The 23,517-nt window shown below is 37.8% G+C and overlaps 1 protein-coding gene across 2 annotated transcripts; it reads left to right on the forward strand.

Moving 5' to 3' along the window:
* LOC103147502 (neuronal acetylcholine receptor subunit alpha-3-like) lies at positions 1-23,482 on the forward strand. Of its 2 annotated transcripts, XR_001663911.1 has the most exons (8): positions 1-265; positions 12,423-12,562; positions 12,643-12,687; positions 13,379-13,488; positions 13,747-13,954; positions 14,586-15,602; positions 17,484-18,128; positions 23,473-23,482. XR_001663911.1 is itself a non-coding variant. In XM_007565882.2 (7 exons), exons 1-7 carry the CDS (start codon positions 55-57, stop codon positions 17,607-17,609), a joined length of 1,857 nt encoding a protein of 618 aa, XP_007565944.2. In that variant the 5' UTR covers positions 1-54; the 3' UTR covers positions 17,610-18,533. The 2 variants fall into 2 exon arrangements, 1 of the variants encoding a protein (XP_007565944.2); XM_007565882.2 differs by lacking the exon at positions 23,473-23,482 and having other exon boundaries at positions 17,484-18,533.
* Positions 23,483-23,517: the final 35 nt, after the last annotated feature.

A 23,517-nucleotide genomic window follows, 5' to 3' on the forward strand; every position in this document is an offset into this window, starting at 1 on the left:
AGCAGGAGCTGGGGACGGTGGAGGGGAGGCGGGACGAGGAGAAGCTGGTTGTCCATGTCTGCGCAGCGCATCCATTCTCCACGCGTAAAGGAACGCAAAAGCGGAATCTTCAGGCTTCACAGACCTCTGGAGGCAAACAGAGACTGGAACCCGCTGTCCGAGACCACGTTTGATCCAATTAAGGTGTCGCCAGGCTCAGATGTTTCGATGAATTTCTTCGGTAAACTACCAGTCTTCCTGCTGTTGGTGCTCCTCGCAGCGCAAGGTAAGAAGAGACTGTGCTCCTTTTGTGATCGAGACGCAAACAAGTATTCCTGATTATCTCACAGGTCCCCAGTTTTTTTTTCTTTGTAAAAAAAAACAAAAAAACAATAACGTAAGAAGTCAACTCTTCTGCTCTCTTACGTAAAAATGAATGGTTTTGTATTTTACTCTGAATAAGCATACATGGAGAAATAAGTTGTAAGGTTTTCTTTTTGGCAAAAGTTAACTTCAGCTCAGGAGCCACGTCGTGCTGCATTTCTCACAAGAAGGGATTCTGACGGTGACAAATAGCTCCAAAAGCGAGTTAGGACATCCTGAAATTCCTCTGGGAGTTCAGGGGCGCAGAAGCAACACAATGAGGACAGGTTCTCATTTTAATGCAAGATGTTCTGTCCCATTTAGAAAGCATGCAGGTAGTATTTTGTATTTCTGAATAAAATCATGAAACCTGGCAGCTCCAGGTTTGTTTATGTAGTGCTGCTCTTAGAGCTCTTGATAGCTCAGACATAAGGTCTGAAATGAAACTGGAACTGGGAGTAGTCTACCAAAAGAGACAAACGTCAAGGTGATGAATCTATTGTTACTTAAACATTTATTGCTTTCGTATAAAACAAACGTCCATGCCCAACATGATGACTGTTTTATATCTTAATATCTGTCCTGCTGCAGTCTTTTATAGCAGTTTTATAGGGACATGCCTTACAAAACTATCCATGTCCTCTGAACACTTTTTCCACATTTTTAAACACTAACCTCATTGTGTTTCATTTGATAAATGAACACAACGTGTTGCACATTAAATACAGTGAGGATGAACATTCAGGTCCTTTTAGTTGATACTTTTTAAAATCACCTTTTGCAACATTTACAGCTGCAAGACACGCTTCAACCAGCTTTTCCTTTGGTAAATAAAAAGATCAGACAGATTACATGAAAAGGGTCTATAGACATAATTTTTCAAGTTTTCCCATTTGGTAGGACCGAACTTTGACTGGGCCATTTTGATATATCATTATGTTGTGACTATAACTGTTCTATTGTTGCTCTGGTTTTTTGTTTGGGGTCTTTGTTCTGCTGGAAGGTGAGTTTCCATCTCAGTCTCAAGTCTTCTTAAACCTTCAATACTTTTTATTCTTAGACTGCCATCAATCTTTCCCTCAACTCTTAGAAGCTTTCTTGTCGCTGCTGGAAACCTCTCTCCCCCCCAAAAAAAACAGCATCATGTGCTTTTTTTCAAACAAATTTTATTCTTGTCACTCTTTCATGAAGGCCACATTTTAGATTTTAGCTGAGAAAACATTCACGCTGGCTTGAAACTCATACTTTATGACTTTATGAATGACTTCAAACAGGCTGTTTATTTTCAATACTCTACAGCGATGCTGGGTTAAAATGACTGAAATATTTCTGAAAGGGCGACTCAGTCAAGTTCTCCAAAGAGGTAAAAAACACTCATTTGCAGTTTTTGCTAATGGTGTCATGATTCTTACCTTAGTTTAGGTTTTCTTTTGTGTTTTGATCATTTTCTTGTTTTTCATTTATGTTTGATAAGTATTTCCTTAGTCAGTTGTTTTTTCAGTGTTGGGAAGATGGCCGTTTTAGTTAATTCCTTTAGTCTCTTCTTGTGTTTTGTTCTTTGTACATTTGTGTTTATTTCTCCTAGATGTGTGTTAATATTTTGCTCTTGGTGTGTAGTTCCTTTTGAGCTTTAGTTCACCTCCCTTTGTCTTAATTAGTTTCTCTTCTTTCCTGCTTTCATCCTTTGACAGCTGTATCACATATTTTTACATTTTTACATTTTTTCATGTTGGTTGTCATATGGCTGTTTTTTTTTTATTTCTAATATGCCTGATTAGAAAAAATGTAGGTATGACCGAATAGATAAAACCTGAAGAAATCTGTAAAACAGAAAATATGTTTTCACAGAGCAAAACAATTTCTCACCTATACTTGATCATATTTTCTTAGACATTCAGTGAGTTGTCAAGGGAGATAAAAAATAATATCCAGACGTGAGAACTGCAATAACCATTTACCTTGGCAGAAAAAAGGGACATTGCATTAGCAAGCTAAATGAAAAGCTTACATGAAAATGTCAAGAGTAATTTTATGTAAGATGTGAGAATAAACCATCAATAAATTAGCTGGTGTTTCTTGATGCACAGATTAGAGAAATTTTGAGCTGCAGGCTGAGTTCTTACTTTGTACATATCATGTTTTTACTTTATGTTATCCTGTTTGCGATGTACAACTCCACAGATCATACGGGTTGTTTTTGGATTTTCAGAACGGGACAGATGTGTTATTTCTTTCAGTTTCACACATTATGTACTGAGCGTCAGTGTAATTTTTTCAGTTTCAAAGCCCTGCGTGCAGCTGCAAGTCTGTTCCAGATGTGGTGCCTGCAGATCTCCCATTGGGAGCAGCTTTAAGTGCTTCTATGTGCTCATGCCATGTCTGCTGTGTGAAAGTCAGTGTCTTCTCACATCCTGTAACCTGACACAGAAACGTAGTTGAAGGTAGGATTGGTTTCCTTTACACAATCTGTGGGATAAACTCTCCCGACTTCCTCTTTCATACTCTTCTGTCATTCTCCTTAGCGTTACAGACTTGCTGCGGGTTTGTCCTTGAACTCAGGGAATCTCAGAAGAAAAGCGATGCCTTGAAAGTGCGACAGTGTCAGTGCTCTCGGAGGAGGACAGATTTTGCTCAGTAGAGATTAAACACAGTTTTTCCTCAGTGGAAGTTTTTAATTTAGCACTTTAGTGGAAAAAAAGGAGAAACAAATAGTGTATTGTGTTGTTGCTTTGTCCTTTTATTCGTCAATCTCTATTGTGTCATTTTCAATAGCAACCGTTCATTCAGAGGAATTACTTCAAAATATCCACTGATATACATACTGTATACACATTCACTCCCAGTGGGGATGTGCTTTGTGGGCTTCAAAAGGTATTGTCTCGTTCTATCCAGGATCTGGTGGTTTGTCCCCAAAACAGAGGAGATGCTGAGCCGCGGTTCATGGGATTGGGGTATTTTATTTAAAAATAGAATCTGACTGAAGTGGCTCAGAGGAAGGGACTAAGAGACTCGTTAAATACGGAGGTGTTTGTTGGAAATGTGACATTCAAAACAAAGTTTCAGCCTGTGGGACAGATTGGCGGCGTGCATCAGCATATTCTAGGACAGGATGGGTTCCTTCAGGTCTGAAAGGCAGTGATTAGAGATAGACTGCATAATGCATTTCCCTGCAGCTTCTCGCCTGCATCATCTCCAGCACAAAATAGCTGAGGGAGATGTTCAGCCACGCCTGCATTTTTCCTCATCTAATCCGCATTGTAGTTTATGCTTGACCCCTTATCTCACTTCACTGTGCATTTTAATAGGCTGTGGCTGCATGTTAACTGTGCAAAGAGGATCTGCCTCCGCCGAACTAGCTGGGCCCCAGAGAACAGGAGCTGCAGGTTGCTGATAATTAAAATAAAAAACAAACCAAAACAAAACGCACAACTCATTAGAAGTGAATGCTTTGAATCTGCTGCCTTGGTTGCAGTTCAAGAATCAGACGGATATTTTTCTTTCAGTATCGTAGAAATGATTTTGATCGAGTCTCTGTAACGCTTATCAAAGCTTTCTTGTGTAGGGTTGTCTGCCCTCGTCCTGCTATCACCTACTATATTGGCTCCAAAGACTTAAATGCTCATCTGAGCTTTGCTGTGCACTACAGAAAAGCTCTCTGGTTTCTCTCCCAGAAGCAATATAGTTGCATTAAAGCCTGACAGGCAACCAGTGCATGTGTGTGTGTGTGTGTGTGTGTGTGTGTATGCTAGTGTGTGGCTGTGAGGCAGCTTGAGGATCCTCTTAACGCGATTGTCATGTGATTATTGCAGCCAAACGCTGGTGCACACATGGTGTGTAGCCACCACGGGCAAACAATTTTTTCCACCTTCCTATGGACGGGCTTAAACATCATGGTGCCCTCAGACCTAAAGACCCAAACTCACATCTTCTTCAAGACTGTCAAACTCCTCTAGGACACCCTGCTCTTTTATGCTGGGAATTGCGTGGGGTACATTTCAGGATGGCAGTAAAGAAAGTAAAAAAGAAAGAGTTTTTTTGTTGTTTTTTTTCTAAATGAGATGCCTTAGATGGCGGCCAAACTTTTCAGCTTCTGTTCCTTAAATAGCCTGTTAAAAACAGTTGCTTTCTTTGCATATAAATCCTGCTGTCAGTGAATTTATTCCTCCAGAAAAAACATTGTTTAAACGTCAGCCTTTGGTTGAAAAACAAACATATTTTTGAAACTCTCAACCTTTTGCATCTTCGGTCTCCTTCTGACTTGACTAACCTGGCAAATTATATGTACTCTTTAATCTTCAATTCATAAAGATATAAATCACATTTTTTTAAAAGGAGTTTTGTCTAAACTGTCTTCAGTTTTCTCAGTATTCATAAAAATATCTAGTTGGCTTTGATCCGTGTGAAGTTTGCAACCTCTATGTGTTTTTTTTTTTTTTAAATATGTTGTTCTAGTGATGGTTGTGAGAACTCCTGTTGAGTTCAGAGAATAGTGATGTTTAAATACTCATATCTCAAGATCACAAGCCAATTATCTCATTAGCCTGATATTATTACACATTTTCTAAGATAATGTGGTAATCAGCGTTTTTTTAATCTCTGTCTAACAAAGCTTGTCCTCTTGTGATAAGATCATAATTACATTCTGCTCTCCAGAAATCAAACGTCTCACTCTTAGAAGTGGATGGCAGATTGATAAATGCAGCAAATGATGGAAAATGATGGAAATGTTAAAAGGGAGCAGAAATGGTAATGAATAACATGCAGTTGAAGAACAACAGATCTATGAATGATCTTTTTTCTTCTTCTTTGACTCAAAAGATCTAAGGTTTCCAAGCACTTGAAGAAGTTAAAAAAAAAAAAAACTAAATTTGATGCAATCAAATGAAACAGGGTCACAAAATCCTGAGTCTGCATATGAACCCTGTGATCTTTTTGTCTTTGTGATGAAACATAATAATCATCATAAAAAACAGTGAAAGACTAAAATGAATAAAACAGTACAATATTCTGAGCTAAAGATCCACTGGCTTTGCACATAGACTGACTGCATATTTTGCCTTTTCTTCTTTGCAAAACGCACAGATGGGCGTCTGTGTAATAATTAAGAGATTTGGAGGCAGATGCACTGGATTTTGAAGGAGTGTCATTTATTGTAGTGCTGCCACTCTTAAGAATTTATGGACACTAATTTCAAAACTCAAAGCAAATTAAAGATCGTGGGTGTATGGTGATCTGCGCTTTCAGGAGGAGACTCTCAACATGTGTGCAGCAAAGTGGAAAAAAATAGGAAAAAGAAAGAGCTTCAGAGACATTGAAAGGATTATACAACAAAGACATCTGCATATCTGAAGATCTAAAAACAGGAGCAAACTTTTGTATTTGCTGTGACTTTGAGACTCAACATCTTCCCTGAGTCCTGATTCAGTCAGTGTGACTGACAGACGTGATAGATAAGCCTGATCCATCGTCTCTCGAAGACAGATATGACATGTACGGATTCCCCGCTGGTGTTTCCATGGCTCTGCAGGGTTTACGCGTTTTAAACAGGCTTCTGATACGTTACTGTAAAAAATCTTCTTAATTTGACTAACCCGCTTCATAATGTCTCAAAGTTTGAAAGGTTAAACATGCACAGTTAAATTTTACATTATGTCTACCCTCCCTTTTATCTGCAAAACAGATGAGCTGTCAGTGTTTATAAATGACAGTGTTGATTTCTTCTTCTTGTCCTTTCAGAAAAACAAAACATTCACGAACTTGAGAATCAGTGCTAGGAAAACACATTTTAAACTCTAATTGCAGCTATAATCTGAACATTTTTTTCAGAGCTTGAATTGGCTGGATCAGTTCGCAGAGTTACTAACTAGTCCTTTATGATAAAAACAACAGATAGGTTGAGAAAAATATCTGCAAAGATGTCAACAAAGATGTTTTAGAATTTACAAATATATATATATTTTTTCCTTTTAAAATCAGAACACAGGTTGAACTGTTGAATTGCAGGAATAATGGCATTAAAAGGGAGCTGTGCTCACAATCATACAATTTACTAGGCCGTATATTGATCAGGCTCTCCTATATGAAGAGTCTCGTACTGCAGCTCGTGCTCATTTGGATGGTCATGGCTAATGCAGTAATCACCGTGGATCCTCTTTTGCGTCACTGAGCGTGTCAAAGTCAGGCCATCGAATCCCCTGGAGAGGAGACCCATGCTATCTGGCTGTTCTCTGCACGTTTCTGCTGTCAATTTTCTCCTCCTATCTCCTCGTGCCACTGCCTCCCTCTGTCTTTGTATCCCCTCTCCATATACTCTCGCTCTCTGTCAGTGGTGTATTTTTGGAGGGTAATTAGTTCCTTCAGACTGTCCACCACAGGCTCCCAGGCTCATCCTGTTAAGCGCATGTCTGACCAAAGAGTCTCCCACAGGCCGTGGGTCCTTCTGCAGCTCGCTCCTCCTGAAGCCACGAGAGAAACTAAAGCACTCACTGTTTGTCTTGCTAAGTCTCAATCAATGTTGCTTTTCCTTAAAGAGAAATGCTTGATTGTTTGGCTTGGCTCCAGCCGCTCCAGAACCAAGAACTTTCAATTTGACATCATAAAGAAGGGGAAGGAAAACAAGAAAAAACTTGTTTTGTAATTTGAAATGTGACTCTCAGGCTAATTTCATGTGATTTTCGTCATCAGAGACAAAAACAGTTCTGATCAAAATGATAATGTGTTGAAATCTGAGCTGTTAAGAGTGACGATAAAGATGATTATGATAAAGAAATGTTTGACAATCTGTCTCCTGAAAAATGTATGTTTTAAAGTTAATAACAGCACACTAATCACCGACAGAATATTATGAAAATCATAAAGCGTCAGCATGGAATGCGGTTTCTATCTTCTTTTGTGTTTAATTGTAATATCATCTACAAAGCCTACATGCTACAGTGAGTTAACTAACATCAGTTTCAGTTTATACTATAAAAAAAAAACTAAATCTCTTCACGATGACAACTGAGGTGCCAAAGAATAATATAAAAATGTATATATTAAAATTATTATGACAGACATATTAAATTTCAATGTCTTGCCATTTTAAAAGACTCAGTTGATGTTATAAAACAATTCAAATCGTCAGACAGGCCAACTAAGTATTTTCTTACATAAAAATTTGTTAATTCAAGACATTAATAAATTGATCAAATGTAATCGCATAGTCTAAATGAAAAACACTGCTTATTGATACACCATTACAGTATTTTCTGCCTTGCTTTTCAGTGTCATATGAATATATGTAGCTTCAAGTAAACAGCGTTAGAACAAATTTCTTTATTTATCTGGTACTGTGGTTCCCTGAATGAGCTCTTGCATCACTATGCAGATGCTCTGTCTGCATTTTTGAAAATTCACTTTTCTTCACACGCTGAATGCTTAGAGTAGTAGAGTAAACATAAGACCTTATTTTCTCATTATTTTAGCTTATTCTTTGATTACTCAGAGGACTCTCAGACTATGCATGTATTTATTCATGCATGAGCAGGTTTCAAATGCTTGGTTTTGAATTACTGCACACACTTAAGCCTTACTTTACATATCAGGGAAATGTAAGCAGGAAAAGTTACACACAATCATCTGAAGGGTAAAGGAGAGAAAAGGTTATATTTAACACTCTTAATCCTAGAATACTTAAGATTGTCCCTTAAAAATAATAAAAACAAGTACAGGGAATTAGGGGAGTTACTGTTCCAAGAGAGGATTTTTTTTTTAACTTTTTCTATGCAACAAAGAACAAAAGGTCCAATTAATTGACTGATTATAATTGCCCTGGATTTCCCTCAGCCAATTACAGGCTTTACCAAGGTTCTGGCGCAGCAGCAAATCAGCAAGCGGCGGGCAGCTTTTAAGGCAGGTACCAAGAGCTGAAATTACACAAGTGTCTCCAGAGAAACGTCATTTTATTAAAGTTTTAAGGAGCAGCTCGCCTCAGCCAGTGACCTCAGGAAACTTATAGACTTTACAGCAGCACATTAATGAGATGTTAGTGGTTTTAGTTCCCTTATTGCACCAACCATTTTTATTTTTCAGTTTTTTTAATTGTGACCAATACGTCTATTACACAAGGTTTGCTGAAAGTAGTTGGTCTACAAAGAAGTACAGTGATAAGAAGGTGATAATAAATGGCAAAATAAATAAACTTATCGCAACTTAAATTTTATGGTTAAAAATGTGGCTCCAGCCATTACACAAGCTTTACCAACTCGGCCAAGAAAAGTGATGATTTCTGCCAGAATTACATCTGACGCTTGTTTGATAATTATAATCTTGACTGGGTGTGGATAAGGGAAGATCCCCCATAACTTCAAACTTGTGCATTGAATTCCTATTTTTAAAATGCTTTGAAAATGTTAAAATTAGGGTGATGGCAAGGAGCCCTTTTAACTTCAAAGACTTGGAGTTTGTCACCAAGACAAATCATCGTGGAAGCATTCGAAAACCAGGTCAGAAATTATTTAAGATTTTTGAGAAGGGAAAAAAAAAATAATTTAAATAAATACACAAGATCTTATTTTCAAAACTGATGCTACTTTTACGTTGTTTTATTAGCTTTTTAGAGATGCCTGTCTCATTACTTATCGCAAGCAAGCTCCTTTGTTGAATAAAATTCAAATCAAATTTTACACCAGATTAAATTTGATTGTTAAATTAGTGATATCAAACAGCTACTGCAAATTCTGCTGCTTGATGCAGAACCAATGGATTCTGCTTTCGTCCTTTTTGGTGGCCTGCATGTTGCCTGCAGTCATGTGATCTTATTGTTTGGTTTGCTCAGGCATCATAATGAAACTGACCCCCCCCTGAGGTGAGCTGAGGCTTGTTGTAACATCAGAGCTCGTTGTTATCAGACCAGATCTGTGCAGATTCACACAGTTCATCTCTTAACGGACTTTTCTTGCTCCGGCAAGTCGGTCACTTTTTGAGAACGTGAACAATTGAACTGATTCAGGATGTCTGGAAGATGCTCATCACGATACTCTCATTAGAAATGCTTACGACTTTACTGTATGAACAGCGGACATCACATCTATTTCAATACAAAGGTTCCTCTAACATTGTTCAGATTTGATTAAAGTGAACTTCTTCAGGCAGCCCAGTTTTATCTGAGAATGCTTTGGTAAACATCAGCCATATGAGAAGAATAATAAACCCAACACTGCTGGGAATGAGACCGAAGCCCACCACACACAAAAAAAGACTGTTTTGTTTTTGTTATATTTTATACTATTCATGATGAAAGATCTTAACTGCAATTGTTTTGATGTTAAACAAAATCTGGCTACACCTTTACTTCCTTCAGTTGACATTAAAGACTTTTATTTTTAATTATAGCTAATACTTTCTTTAAAAAAAAGAGTAGTGTAAGCTGAAGTACTTTCAGCATTTCCTCCTTATATTAGTATGAAACATGATGCACAATATAAGATTGTGCAGAGAAAAGCATGATAAGTAAAGGAGAATATTAAAATGAATCTTTTTGATTTGTGTAGCATAAATGGACTCAATAATAAATTAATGTTTTATTTAGTTGTTTAAAAAAACTCTTTAGTGACTGTTTATATCTCTGCAAATCAAATTTGATCTCCTTATCATTTTTATTAAAAAATGTTCATCTCTTTACTGACTCACGCAGCAAATAAAGAGCCTTTTTTGATGTGAAAGCCTTCAATGATATGCACATCTCTACTTGACTTGAAAGCTATGATGGGAAATTTCATGTTTAGATTTTCAACATGTTTGTGTCTTACACGCAGAAGTGATTTTGTTCAAAGACACTAAAAGTCAAACAGATGGTATTCAGTGTCGAGTTTAGAGAACATAATCAAGGGGTTATGAACATATTATAAAAGTTAATTAGATCAGATTATTTTAAAGTAAGAGTTGGAGCTGAGAGAAGCCCTGGTGGATCCGTCTCCAGAGTTTATAACTTTTCTCCGGTGGCGTGGCTGCATGCTGTCCCAACATTTTCTGCTCAGACAGACGCAGGTCTGTGTGCCACCACAAGCATTACTTGTGACAGTTTTTCATAATCTGATCGTCGGCTCAGTCTTCACCTCTGCAGAGGCTGTTTTTCCTGCTTTGACTGAAATCCTCTACTGATAGAGATGGACAGTTCAGCAGCGAAATGCTCTGTCACCATCGTGCAAGAAAAGAGAGAGAACAGACCTTTTTCTGTCACGGTTTTAAATGCAAACATATCGCATTAGAAGAGACTGTTTGGCAAGGCTTCACATAAGAACTTCTATAATTGAGCTCCATTTTTAGACTTGTTTAAGTTTTTGTCAGATTTTAAATAAAGTCATCATTAAATTATCAGCTGAATTCCATAAATTACCACATGAGTCCTAACATGGTCAATATGTGCATAGCTACTTGTGCAGGTGAAGTAAAAGGATCGATTTGTTATAGTGTACAAGCTGCTCAATTTCTCCTAAAATAAACTGAAACAGGTGCAGCTTGGACACAAATGGTTAGAGTGTGTGTCAGTCTATTGTCATTACTGCAGCATAGTAAATCATAACAGATCTTACTGACTGACGGTTTCAAGGGAAAGATGAAGTAAAGATAAGGCTTTTTTCAATGATTTTGTTGAGAAATTTTGGGGAATAAACAAGGAACCTCTCCTGCAGAATGTTGTGTTTTTCCACACAGACTGATAATAACCTTTATTTACCAAAAGCAGCAAGCTAAGCAGCAAGCTCAGCACCTTGCCTGCTAAGAGAAGAAACATTCCCCACCTGCACTGGCCTCTTTACACCACCTCCTTCCAGTTTGGTGTTTTATCACTTGTTTTTAAAATGTTCTGTATGGGTATTACGCTGTAGGAATAAACTGGAATCGATCTGATTTGACTGAGTAAGAAAAGTCTGCTGAAGACTTCATAGAGCTCAACTTATGCTCTGACTTTCCAATGATATCATTACATACATTTGAAAAATATATTTACATACATGGGGGCGAATAAATAATTGTTTCCATTTTCACGCTCGGACATTAAATCAGATTAAACTTTTCATTTTTAGGTCAGTTCCGATTACCATTTTTAAAATTTTCTAAATGTGAGAATAGTGAGTGAGACCTTTTTTTTTTGTAAATTTCTATTATTTTCTTTGAAATAAATAGTTTTGCATATGTTTTGTCAATTTTTGGGGAATTACTTGTCAAACTACCAATTTATTCAAACATTTTTGCTGCCCCTCTGCAAGCTTCTCACAATAGTTTGCTGAAACTTTGCCTATTTTCTCCTGATCAGGTTTGTTGGCACAACTTTTGAGCTTGTTGGACCAAATGTTTTCTATTTAACTGAAATCAAGTTTTTTTAATGGACTCATCAAAACTACATTTTGGTTCTTTAGCTACTTTGAAAATATTTTGGTAAAACCATAAGGGTCATCGCCCGCTGGCGGAGCCATTTGTCCCCAAGCCCCACCTTCTGGCTTTTATTGAGATGTTTCTTCAGTATTTCTCATATCAAATTGTTTCCCTTATAACGACATCTACAGTTTGTGAAGTGCACCGGTGTTGTTCTCAGCCTCAAATGGTCATGATGGATAAAAAAAAACTGTAATTTTAACAGAACGACGGTTTATTTTTGCCAAACATAACAACTCTGTGTTTCTGTTGTAGTTGTTTTTATTTAACTTGAAAAAAAATAACATCAAAAGACAAAGAAATATATAGATTTTATAAGGATTTACACATCATTGACCACCATATTTGTATCAAAGTTTCATCAGCTTCTGCCTGATACTGTCTCATATACTTGGGAAATGTAACCTTGATGTGAGAAAATCTTCGACTCCCTATAATAACTTTCTGTTTGCAGACACTGAAAATAAATCTGTTTGGAGCGGTGACCTTTCTGCAGTATTAGTGTCAAGTTTAATTTACTGGCACTGATAATCACAGACGGCTCCACAAAGCCCCACTTTGACTCAGTCAATGTAAAGTGGCAGTCTTTTTTTCTTTTTGCCATTTTCGCTAATCTTCTGTTAATTTTTTCAACGTCGTCACCCTCTGTTTTTTTTTTTTTTTTCCAGGCTGCTTCTCATCCAAGGCAGAGGACAGATTATTCCGAAGGTTGTTCCGAAGATACAACCAGTTCATCCGACCTGTGGAGAATGTGTCTGATCCAGTTACGGTGGAGTTTGAAGTGTCCATATCACAGCTTGTTAAAGTGGTGAGAACACAGAATCATCCATCCGTCGGCTCCTTGATCTGTCATAAATTATTTGTTCAGCATTTATATTCTTTCTATAGGATGAGGTGAATCAAATTATGGAAACTAACCTGTGGCTGAGACATGTAAGTGCTGCTGTGTTTTTTATTCGCTATGTTTTGTGCTGTTTGAGTTTCATCAGCATATCGAGTAGGGCTGCAGAGATACACTAGTCTCACAATACAATGCGATACGTGATATTCTGCTCACAATACAATTTGTATTGTGAGCAATACAAATTGCTCACAATACAAATTGTGAGCAATACACAATTTGTGTATTGCTCCCCCACCAAATCCCCCTGAAATCTTTCAGGGGGACTTTGGTGACATTTTGTGACTGTCCCATAGACTTGGATTTAATTAATTGAACTGATGGTGTAATGCTGGCGTAATAAATGTTGTTTTTGTTATACATTTGCTTTGTTTAATTGTTAATTGCGTGGCTTTTTGTATTTGGTTATGCAGAAAAGAAACCTTTTTTGCCTTATTCACTTATATTATATAATGTAATTTATCTATTTCATGTCATTATTTAATTAATTGTAACAGGTTGTTTCATTATATGTCATTTTTAATGTACATGTGCAACTGGGTAAAAAATGTCCTGTGTGATAGCTGTCATTTAATTCATGTGGATTTGACATAAAACTCAAAGTAGGATTTAACATATCGATATTCGCGGATGAAAAATCGAAAAAAAATATCACTACATATCGTAGAATCGTTAAAATTACACAGCCCTAATGTCAACTGTTTCTGTTTTACTACCCTTCAGGTTTGGAACGACTATAAACTGAGATGGACCCCTGTTGAATTCGACGGCATCGAGTACATACGAGTCCCATCCAACAAAATCTGGAGACCGGATATTGTCTTATACAACAAGTATGTTTGGATAAACAGATGATAGGAGGATTACGTTTTTGTCTGTTTGAAATTCTGTTGTAAAAAATGTTAAATAAGTCTTAAATAGAAACCAATAAAAACAGCAGGATAAAAAACGTAGGCCAAGTATTCCACATTTTTTGTTTGTGTGAGACTGGATGGTATTTTTTTCTTGTGTTTGCTACGTTGTCAGTTGTCGGCTCAAAATCCTCTGACGTTTACAGTAAATGTAGTAACCTTAGAAATGTTCTCCCACAGTGCTGTTGGTGACTTCCTTGTAGAAGACAAGACCAAAGCTCTGCTGAAGTTTGACGGCACCATCACTTGGGTCCCCCCAGCTATATTCAAATCCTCCTGCCCAATGGACATCACTTACTTCCCCTTTGACTACCAGAACTGCTCTATGAAGTTTGGGTCCTGGACCTACGACAAAGCAAAGATCGACTTGGTGCTCATTGGCTCAAAGGTCAGAAATTAAAAAAGAAAAAAAAAATCTTGGATATATCTTGTATTGTGTTTTTATACATACTTTTTAGTCAATATTTTTCTACTAGCATTAAAAAGATGGCTCATGTGATTGTATAAATGGACAAATCCCACCAATGTAAGTGAAAAATAAAGCTATACCAGATTATAACATACGACTTCTGTTGCTCTAACGCTAAACTTTTCATGTTATTGCAGAAACAGCTCACATTATACACAATATACATATTTGTCACATCCTACCAAAAACATTCCTTAAAATATCGATTTTATAATCTTTTACATTATATAACATTTTACCAACATGGAAAAATATTGTTGTACAGTTCAGCTTTCACATTGTTAGAAAATAATAAGTGTCTGCCTTATAAGGATGTTAATGATGCAGATCAATAATAGAGAAAATGTTTTGTGTATTGGAACCGATTAAGTTTGATTTTGTGTGGAGACATAGAGAGATTTTGTTGTTATTCATCAGATTTGATATGGCAATTTCTATTGCATCAATATTTGTTTATTTCTGACACATATGCAACACAAAAATACCCTTGAATTGTTAAATATTGCCACATTTCTAATGAAGAGCTTCTTTTTAAACTTACATTTTCCAGGTGAACCTGAAAGACTTCTGGGAAAGCGGGGAGTGGGAGATTATTGATGCACCTGGATACAAACACGACATTAAGTACAACTGCTGTGAGGAAATCTACCCGGACATCACCTACTCCTTCTACATCCGCCGCCTGCCTCTTTTCTACACAATCAACCTCATCATCCCTTGCCTCCTCATCTCCTTCCTCACAGTGCTGGTTTTCTATCTGCCGTCAGACTGTGGGGAGAAGGTCACCCTGTGCATCTCCGTCCTGCTCTCCCTCACTGTGTTCCTGCTGGTCATCACTGAAACCATCCCCTCCACGTCGCTCGTCATCCCACTGATTGGAGAGTATCTTCTCTTCACCATGATTTTTGTAACTCTGAGTATCGTCATCACCGTCTTTGTGCTGAACGTCCACTACCGCACTCCGATGACTCACACGATGCCCGAGTGGGTGAGGATGGTGTTCCTCGGGGTGCTGCCCAGAGTGATGCTGATGAGACGGCCGATTGACCAGAGCTGCTCGTCACCTGCCAGAATTACAGGAGCGACAGGAGGAGGAGGAGGAGGAGTCACCGGCGGAGGCATTAAGAAGAGAAAGACCAGCGTAGGAGGAGGAAGCAGCTCCGGAAGTGTAAGCGTTGGGGGCATAACTGGAGGCGTGGCGTGCCCGCCACTGGATAGTGGCTTGGGGGGAGGCGGGACCTCCTCGGCTGGCGGCTCCATGAACTGTGTGGAATATGGCGATGTCAACCGTGACCTTAACCGCGACATGACCAGGAGGTGTCCCTACAGGGGCAAGGAGGTGCCGACTCCCGTTCCTCCACCGATGGTCCCTCCACCTCCTCCCCAGGCAAACCCGGCTCAGGGGCCTCCGGAGTCAGAGCCCCCGAAGGCGCCGAGGCCTCTGAACGCCTCGTCGCCTGTCAGTGCTGTCGTTGCCTTTTCTGTGGTGTCGCCGGAGATCAAGCAGGCCATCGAGAGCGTGAAGTACATCGCAGAGAACATGAGGACACGCAACAAAGCCAAGGAGGTACATAAGCAGGCGTTTAGTTCGGCATGCCTGTTGATTATTTATGTTAGTATTAAGTTTCTAATCCTAATTAGATTCAAAATTTCTCTCTAGAGAAGACCTAATAATACTGTAAAATGAGTATGCAGTAGCTGCCTGTTAAGTCGTGTGGAGTGGGAACAGGCCTCTGGGCGACGGTTGAAAGTTGATGCTTTAAAGTGATGCTGCACAGATTTTATGTAAGAAAACAGTAATGAATAAATAACTCACATAATACAAAATCCATAATAAATATCTCTAGACCAAGTCCAGTATTTGCATGTATAAATTTCAATTGGCATTAAACCAAAACAAGTAGTTGTACCGACATGATCAAAACTTTAGTTTGATGTTAATAATTAGAAAAAAGAAAATACATTTACATTTTAGTAAACAGTATGTCTTTCCAATCCAGTGATAAGCTCTTTAATCAATGCTCAAGTATTTCACTTTTTGTGGATTTCTGTCTTAAATACAAGCAGTTTTACAGATCTCTCAAATTGCTTCAGAAATATTATGGTGACTCATTATCCTATAACATAAGACAATATTATTTATGACATTTTCTCGTGGCTTTAACAGTTCTGTGTAAACTACTGTTTCTCCAGTTCTGGATTTACTGTTTTCCTGTGAAATGAGAGTAAAAAGTGGAAAACAAACAGAAGAGGTCAGGTGTTTCTTCTGCTTTTTAATCCAGTGGTGACTGGGGTGATGTGTGTGATGCTGAAGGCTGTAACTTATGTCTCAACTTAAGAGCATAAATACTTTGTGACAGAAAATAGGAAGAAGTGGCATTAGGTGAACTTGCTTGCTGATTGATCAGGTACTTGATGCTTTATTTGTCAGAACTGCCTAACTCAAAACACCAAAAGCCAGATCTCTGAAAAAATGTTACTAAATTTATTACATTTTTTGTAACAAAGATCAAGTTTTCTAACATGAAGAAGAATGTGATCTCTAAACAAAATTCTGATTTTATAATATAAAAAAAACACATGTTGACCTTTTAGCACTGAAAAGAAAAAAACAAATCACCTAATCTATTAAATACTTTTTTCATGATAGCGTTTCTTAAGGGGAAACCAAATAAATTAATAAAATTTCTCCTTTTGCCATATCCTTATCCAATAAACTGGACTGTTATCATTGCAGCATACAGTATATGAATTCACACATGCACTGATTTACTGCCCTTAATCTGTTTTATATTGTTTTGGGACCAAGAATCTCTACATTTAAGAGACGACGTTTTGTTCTCACAGTTTGCATACAGAAGTGTGTGTTACTTCTGCGTGGTTAGTAAAATTATACTTTTCTTGGTAAACACTGTAGAAAGCATTTCCCCTCTGCTATATTTGGAGTTTAAAGCTGCTTGTTCGTTCCAGAAGCGGGGTTTTGTGCCCGTCGTCCTCACTTTCTGGATAGTCCTGATATCTTTGCTGCGTCGCCTCCATCCTTCCTCAGCAACACGCATCTTTCTTCGAGGCTTGGAGAATAGCTAAACTGCTTCCTCAAAATGCATAATAGCATTACGGTCACTGGATAATCACAAGCTTATTTTGCACACCTGAAAAACCAGATATAGCTCCGGGAAAAATGCTCTATTCTCTAGTTGGACAGCTCTAAAAGGCTTTCCAACTAACAAACAACCTAAAAAGTAAAGTTATTCCAGAAATATTTTCTGTATTTGATATTTTCTGTTGCCAACACTTTCTCCGTAAGCCTTTTATTAACCTCGAGGTAGTTTTACCTCATGTTTTTTTGTGAAATCCATGTATTGGGAATAAACTTTTTTCTTGACTGCATCTGCTTTAGATTCTAGTTTCCACATGTTGCATAATGCCCTTTCCGTTCTCTCTTCAGGTGGAGGATGACTGGAAGTACGTTGCCATGGTCATCGACAGGATTTTCCTGTGGGTTTTTGTGACAGTGTGTGTGCTGGGAACTCTGGGACTTTTCCTCCAGCCACTTATAAGCTTCTTCAAATGAAGAACTTGTCTTGCCTCTCTTTTTCCCCCCTGCTTTACTTGTCTTACTGATAATTTCTTTACACCTTACTTGAGTTACTCTGGGAAATATCCTGCACTTAGCAGTGTCAAAACAAGCACAAGAACATTGTTGTTCTTCTTTTTTTGGCTTCTGTCACTTCCTCTCTCTGTGTCTGGGGTGCCATCATCAACCATCCTTTTCAGCTCTCTTCTGTAGATTTCCCTAGACTGAAACACACCTCTTTATTCCTCATCTATTTGCCCTATTCCTCATCTATTTGCCCTTTCAGCTGCCAATTCAATGCTATAGCAATGCTGCCATCTTGTCTCCTCACATATTTTCTGAAACCTGATTTCCTCGTCATCTCCCTTCTGTTTATTTTTTTTTACCTCTCCAGTGTTTTACTTTGAGCTCCCACTGGAGGCATCTTTCCACTGTAGTCTTCTTGGCGTAGCCGCTTAGATGTCAGTTTCCAAGAACTCTTTGGAAACACATTTGAGTAAAAAGAAGAAGAAGAAAGTTACTTCTTCTGAATTACCTTGCAGTAGCACTTAGTTGTTGTAGGCCAGTTCAGTAAACCACAATCTGGTCCAGTAATGACACCAAGTTGGGAATTATAGCACAATGTGATCTTTTCTAGATATGATAATGATATAGATATGGTTTCTGATAGAAGATAATGATCTGTTTATCTATGTTTTCCTTGTAGAGAAAAACAAAAGCATAATGCATGCTGGCCTCTAACCTTTAACCTTTAACCTTTAACAATGACATGTTTTCCAGTATATTTATATGTGCACAGGATATGAATTCAGGACAGGAGTTTGCAGTGTATGGAGGCACTTTTAACCACAAAATGTACAACTGAACCTGTAAAATGACTTGAAACAATAAAACTGTTTCATGCAAATTATTATAATCAGTGACATTTTATGTTTTTGGTTTTCATTGTTGTATTTTCTCTTTTTTCTATCTTTTTTGTTATATTCAAGTAGCATGTACAGCTCATAAAGCTGCTGATTTTCTTTCTTGTGAATCTGCTGTGATGCTTATTTTTCCAGGTCTATGCCCAAAATATCTCCAGACAGAAACACATATGTTAATATGAAATATGATAGTTTTCCATCTTCTTTTGCAGATGGTTGCAAGGTGTAGAAGCGTTCTTCTATGAATAAGATCTGAGTAGCTGCAAGCTGGACTCGCTCATGAAAATCTTCCTCTGAATTTCCAAGCTAGAATCACTTTGTCTTTTTATTTTTAAAGGTTTGTTTTGTTTGTAGGCTCTTGTGGCCTTTGACAGGTGTGAGACAGTAAGGCGGGTTGTGAGAAAGAGGAAGAACATGGGGCAAAGGTCATCGAACCTGTGACGGTCGTGTCGAGGAACAAGGCCTGGATTCGTGGGTTGCACTTTAAACCCGGGCGCCACGCTGCTCCCAAGGTGTCTGCTTTGGTTTATCAATGTTGAAATTGTGATATTTTTACATGCTTACTCACTGAGTTTGAAATTGTGTGTCTGTAGTAACAAACATACTTTCAGGGCATAATGTAAACGAGCATATTCAAATGATGATTATTCTAGGAACTGTTGTGGGAATCGTTTCCAGAAAACTTTCTGGTAAAGCAAAGAGGTAAGTTCGTCGTGGCATATAAAAGATACACAATCACATGGATTAACGTGCATCTAGAAGATGCTTTATTCTTCAATTACACACATTTAAAGGTGACTCGTGAGACTAAAAGGGGCCGTCATCTCTAACAGGCGCTCACACACCAATGTGTTCAACGTTTAGAGTAGTGGCAGCTCAACATCTGAGTAAAATAGAGTCACTGTGGCTTTGAGTAGGCCCATCTCATGCCTCCGAACAGCTCAACAGTTCAGTTTAATCCCTACTTGAGTCAGTGAGCATGCACATACGTGTTCCTGCACACGTGTTTGTTGGCGAGGAGAACAAAAAGAGGCTGCACGTGTCTCCGCAAGATGTAAGAGTAGTCGAGATGGTGACAGAGCTAAAGCATGCGAGTTCCTGTGTGTGCCTGGCAGCATGAGTGTCACTGAAGTCGGATTAAGGGATGGATGGAGGCTGAATGTGGAGATGAAGGGGGAGCTGTAGTACAGACACACACAGTAACCAATCTGTCTCAGTCTTCAGCCTGACAGTCACATCGTCTTCTGCCTGTGACAGATTGAGGATGTCAATTAAAGATCCACCGGCTTTTCAATCTATATTTGGACTGTAGCTGTCTGATGCGTGGAACACTAACAGGCTCTAGTCACTGCAATGCCTCTCAAACTAATAACATAGAGAGTGAAAAAGTCAACAAGCGGGACAATGCTGTGCTCTTTTATCCCTCTTCTCATAATTAACCCTCCTATTGCTTTAGGACAACTTTTTTGTTTTGTTTTACTTTGATTTCAGTAACAGAATGGAAGAAAGACTCAGAAATCAACAACTTCAAGACAGCTTGGGCCACTTAATCTGAATTTGAAATGGTTTCCCTTTCATATTTTAAAAGCAGGCAGATCTTTGATTCATTGTACTTGAAGTGCTTGGTGGCAGTCAGGTCATAGCAGAGTGCTGCGCAGCTCTGGGTGGTAAATTCAGGGATTATACATTATTGAGACCACCACATGGATGAATATTTTACATGATTCGTTGCAGCTAACTCTTGACTGTTGGAATCCAGCTCACGGATGGCAGACCTTCCTGGACTGAGGACATTTCCTTGCTGTACAGCTTCTCTTTTTGTCTGTCTCTTTCCTTGCACTTCTTGCCCTTTACTTGGAATTTATTTATTTTTTTATATAACCTGTGCACATACACTCGCGGTGGAAGTACAGGATGAGACAGGGTCACTGCACTGCAGAGAGGCGGATGGTGAGCTAGGCGGCTCTTTTCAGCCACTGGGTGCAGAATGGTACACGCTTGCACTCAGTGGACCGTGGATAAGCAAAGGAGACTCGGAGCTAAATAATTCATTCAAATGGGAGCCTTCAAAACACATGCACACGCAGATAAAGGGTATTCTACTTGTCAAAGCTAGCTACTGCTTCCACTAGATTACTGTCCACACTTACCCATAGAGAGCAAGTTTCTAATTTTACTACTTGGTTAATATTTATAGATGGGGTGAAGAACCATTGACCTGGAACTGAAACAATAATTTCATCAAGAAATTAATAAAAGGTTTTTGCTTTTATTTTAGTTACATGTATTTACATGCATTGATCAAAGTTTAATGAATGAAAATATACATTTTATACTATTTGTTTTATTGAACTGGATCCTAATTTAACCTCGTTTTTGTGGTGGATTTCTCTAAACGTTAACTCTAACCTGCATACGTTGACTCTGGTGTTAATAATTATTCACAGAAATTCAGATTAACTTGGGATGCCTGACATGAACCTTTATAATATAATGATGTAGGAAGGTTGCTATTTACATAGAAGTTGATTAAAATTGCATTGACAGTCAGAATAATTGTCCAGCTTAAAAGCAAAGTCAGATAAAAAAGTAAAACTTACTGTAACAGTTTAATGAAAGAATTTTTCTATTTGGGTATATATCCTGTTCTCAGTATTCCTTTATTGTGTATGAATCATAACTGTAAATATCCTCACAAGGCAAAGATTTATAGAAGAATGTGTGCATTTTCTAATGCAGACCAACAGAGAGGACTGCATGGACACACATGCATAGGGGCTTTAAAGTGATTTTCTACATAAAGCATACAAGTAAATCAAAAGAAATAGCTGCGACTCAAGCTGTTTACTTTAGGCATTTTCTTTTCACAATGTCATGTAAAATCCACCTGAAGTGGACTTAAACTGTCCCTTTTTTATGTTTAGATCGTATCTACTGAAGCTTTTATGTGTTATTAAAAATCAGTTGGATTTCTCAGCTTTATTGTGAAAAACTGCTTGAGAGGGCCTTTCAGAATGAGGTTTCTCTCCCTTTCTTCCATTTTATTTTTTTTGCTGGAAGGTGTGAGAGGACGTGTGAAAGTGCAGAGGCAAGCAGCACTCAAGTCACACTTTTATTAGGAGGAAGCTGTGAAGGATTCAGCACCTCGGACAACAATTGCTGCATCATTTCACCGTTTCAGCACCTTAAATGACAGCTGCAGACATTCAAAACCAAAAACCTGAAATGTCACATGTCAAAAACTGTGGAAACCAAGAGAAAATTCACTAGCAAAACATTTGCCTCCATCAACAACAACAAAAGGGAAATGTGTAGGTTTGTGAAGTCAGACGTATTAAAAAATGATCTATAATTTTATTTTAGTTATTCAGTTTCACATCGTGTGGTTTAAAAGATTGTAACAACAAATAATTTGAATTTAAATGTAAAAGGTATTAAGTTTAAAGTTAAAAGTAATTACTCAAAAAATCACTTAATATGTATCCAAAGAGGCTCAACGTTCAGATTAAAAGCACCTTCAAAAAATAACTTTTAGTAAAGCATTATAGATACTTTAAATTAACTCCACATTTCTATCTTAATGCATTTTTATTGCTTTTAACTGCGAAAACAAAACATTGTTGAAGTGCACACCCAACCATGTTTTCTTTGTTTGGACTTAAATGTACAGAACCTGCAGGTTTATGCTGCAGGTTTATGCCTCTCCATGAAACATACGTTCATGGAGAGGCATAAAGAGCAAGCAGAGGATGAACTGGACCAAAGCAGATTTGAGTGTAGATATAAACATTAAGCATGTAGAGATACAGACATGATTTTGAATAATAGTGTATCTTTTTTCTTCCAATTTGTACGTAAGTCTGACTTTGTGTTACTCTATAAGATTATCTATAACATAAAATTTCCATAAAACGTTATATAGAGTTTATGAAAATATTAAAAACATATGAATACTTTTGCAAGTCAAAGTACTTTGAGTTCCTGGGTTCATTCCTTCTTTTACAGCTGGAATTAAGAGCTTGTGACACATTTACATCTTAGTTTTGGGTATTTATCTCTCTTTTAAACACAATGTCACTGCATTTGTTGTTGTTGCTTAAGCAATCCTGCTAATAAAGTATTTTCAGAAAGATATACAGGGTATTTTAAAAGCCACATTGGTCCTGATAGCTCTAAATATTTCCTAGTGAGGCACGGTAATAAAGTTGTAAATGACCCTACAGCATGGAAATCCTGATTTCATTACTTCCATGCATTATATAAATACATTAACATTTATCCATCTGTGTGATGTTCCATGTTTAAGCATGTTAAACCCAGTAATTATTACCCTGATGATGGAAGTTGAGGAATGACCTGATGAGTAATTAGGATTTGTCTACTTCAGACCGTGAGCTGAGAAAGTCCAACATTTACCAACTGAGGTATTTGGAAGTTATAAAAATAAAATGAAGACACCCACACATTGCCAAATTCCCCAAATCAAAAACTGTGTTAAAACTTTCATAGATCCAAGTAAAAATTGCTTTATTTTTAACACATGCAGTCACATCTTCCTCATTTCAGAGAACCTTTCCTAGATAATTCCTCCAAATCACTTGCTACAATATTTTAAGATTTGTGTTATGTGTAAATGCTTGTTATTCCAGAAGTAGGAATAGTCTCAACAATATGCCTGTGTGACATAACACAGATGTTACAAGTTCAAATACTCATATATGCAAGTACAGAAGTGGCATTCTAGGGTTTTGCATGTTGCAGACTTGATTACTGTTCTTCTGAGAGACTGTACTGCTACAGTGAGCTATGGGCATTACTTTCCATCAATTATGGTTTTTATCAGATCAGTCAGATGAAATCAGAAGGAAAACCAGTTTGAGGCAGCTGAACTGAGGTGTCACGTTTCAAGTCAATAACCGTCTGTGCTGGTGGGAAAGAAGAAGAAGAGGGAACATTTTCCTGCTAGAGTTTTCCAGGTCAAG

The sequence above is a fragment of the Poecilia formosa genome, unplaced genomic scaffold (genome assembly GCF_000485575.1).
Source record: "Poecilia formosa unplaced genomic scaffold, Poecilia_formosa-5.1.2 Scaffold183, whole genome shotgun sequence".
NCBI classification, from domain to species: domain Eukaryota; kingdom Metazoa; phylum Chordata; class Actinopteri; order Cyprinodontiformes; family Poeciliidae; genus Poecilia; species Poecilia formosa.

Bases quoted from the DNA above. Each gene is read 5' to 3' on its own strand.
- LOC103147502 (XM_007565882.2), top strand. From the start codon at position 55: ATGTCTGCGCAGCGCATCCATTCTCCACGCGTAAAGGAACGCAAAAGC. The intron at 266-12,422 runs GTAAGAAGAGAC...TTTTTTTTCCAG, and splicing joins GGTGCTCCTCGCAGCGCAAG to GCTGCTTCTCATCCAAGGCA. The intron at 13,955-14,585 runs GTCAGAAATTAA...TACATTTTCCAG, and splicing joins TGGTGCTCATTGGCTCAAAG to GTGAACCTGAAAGACTTCTG.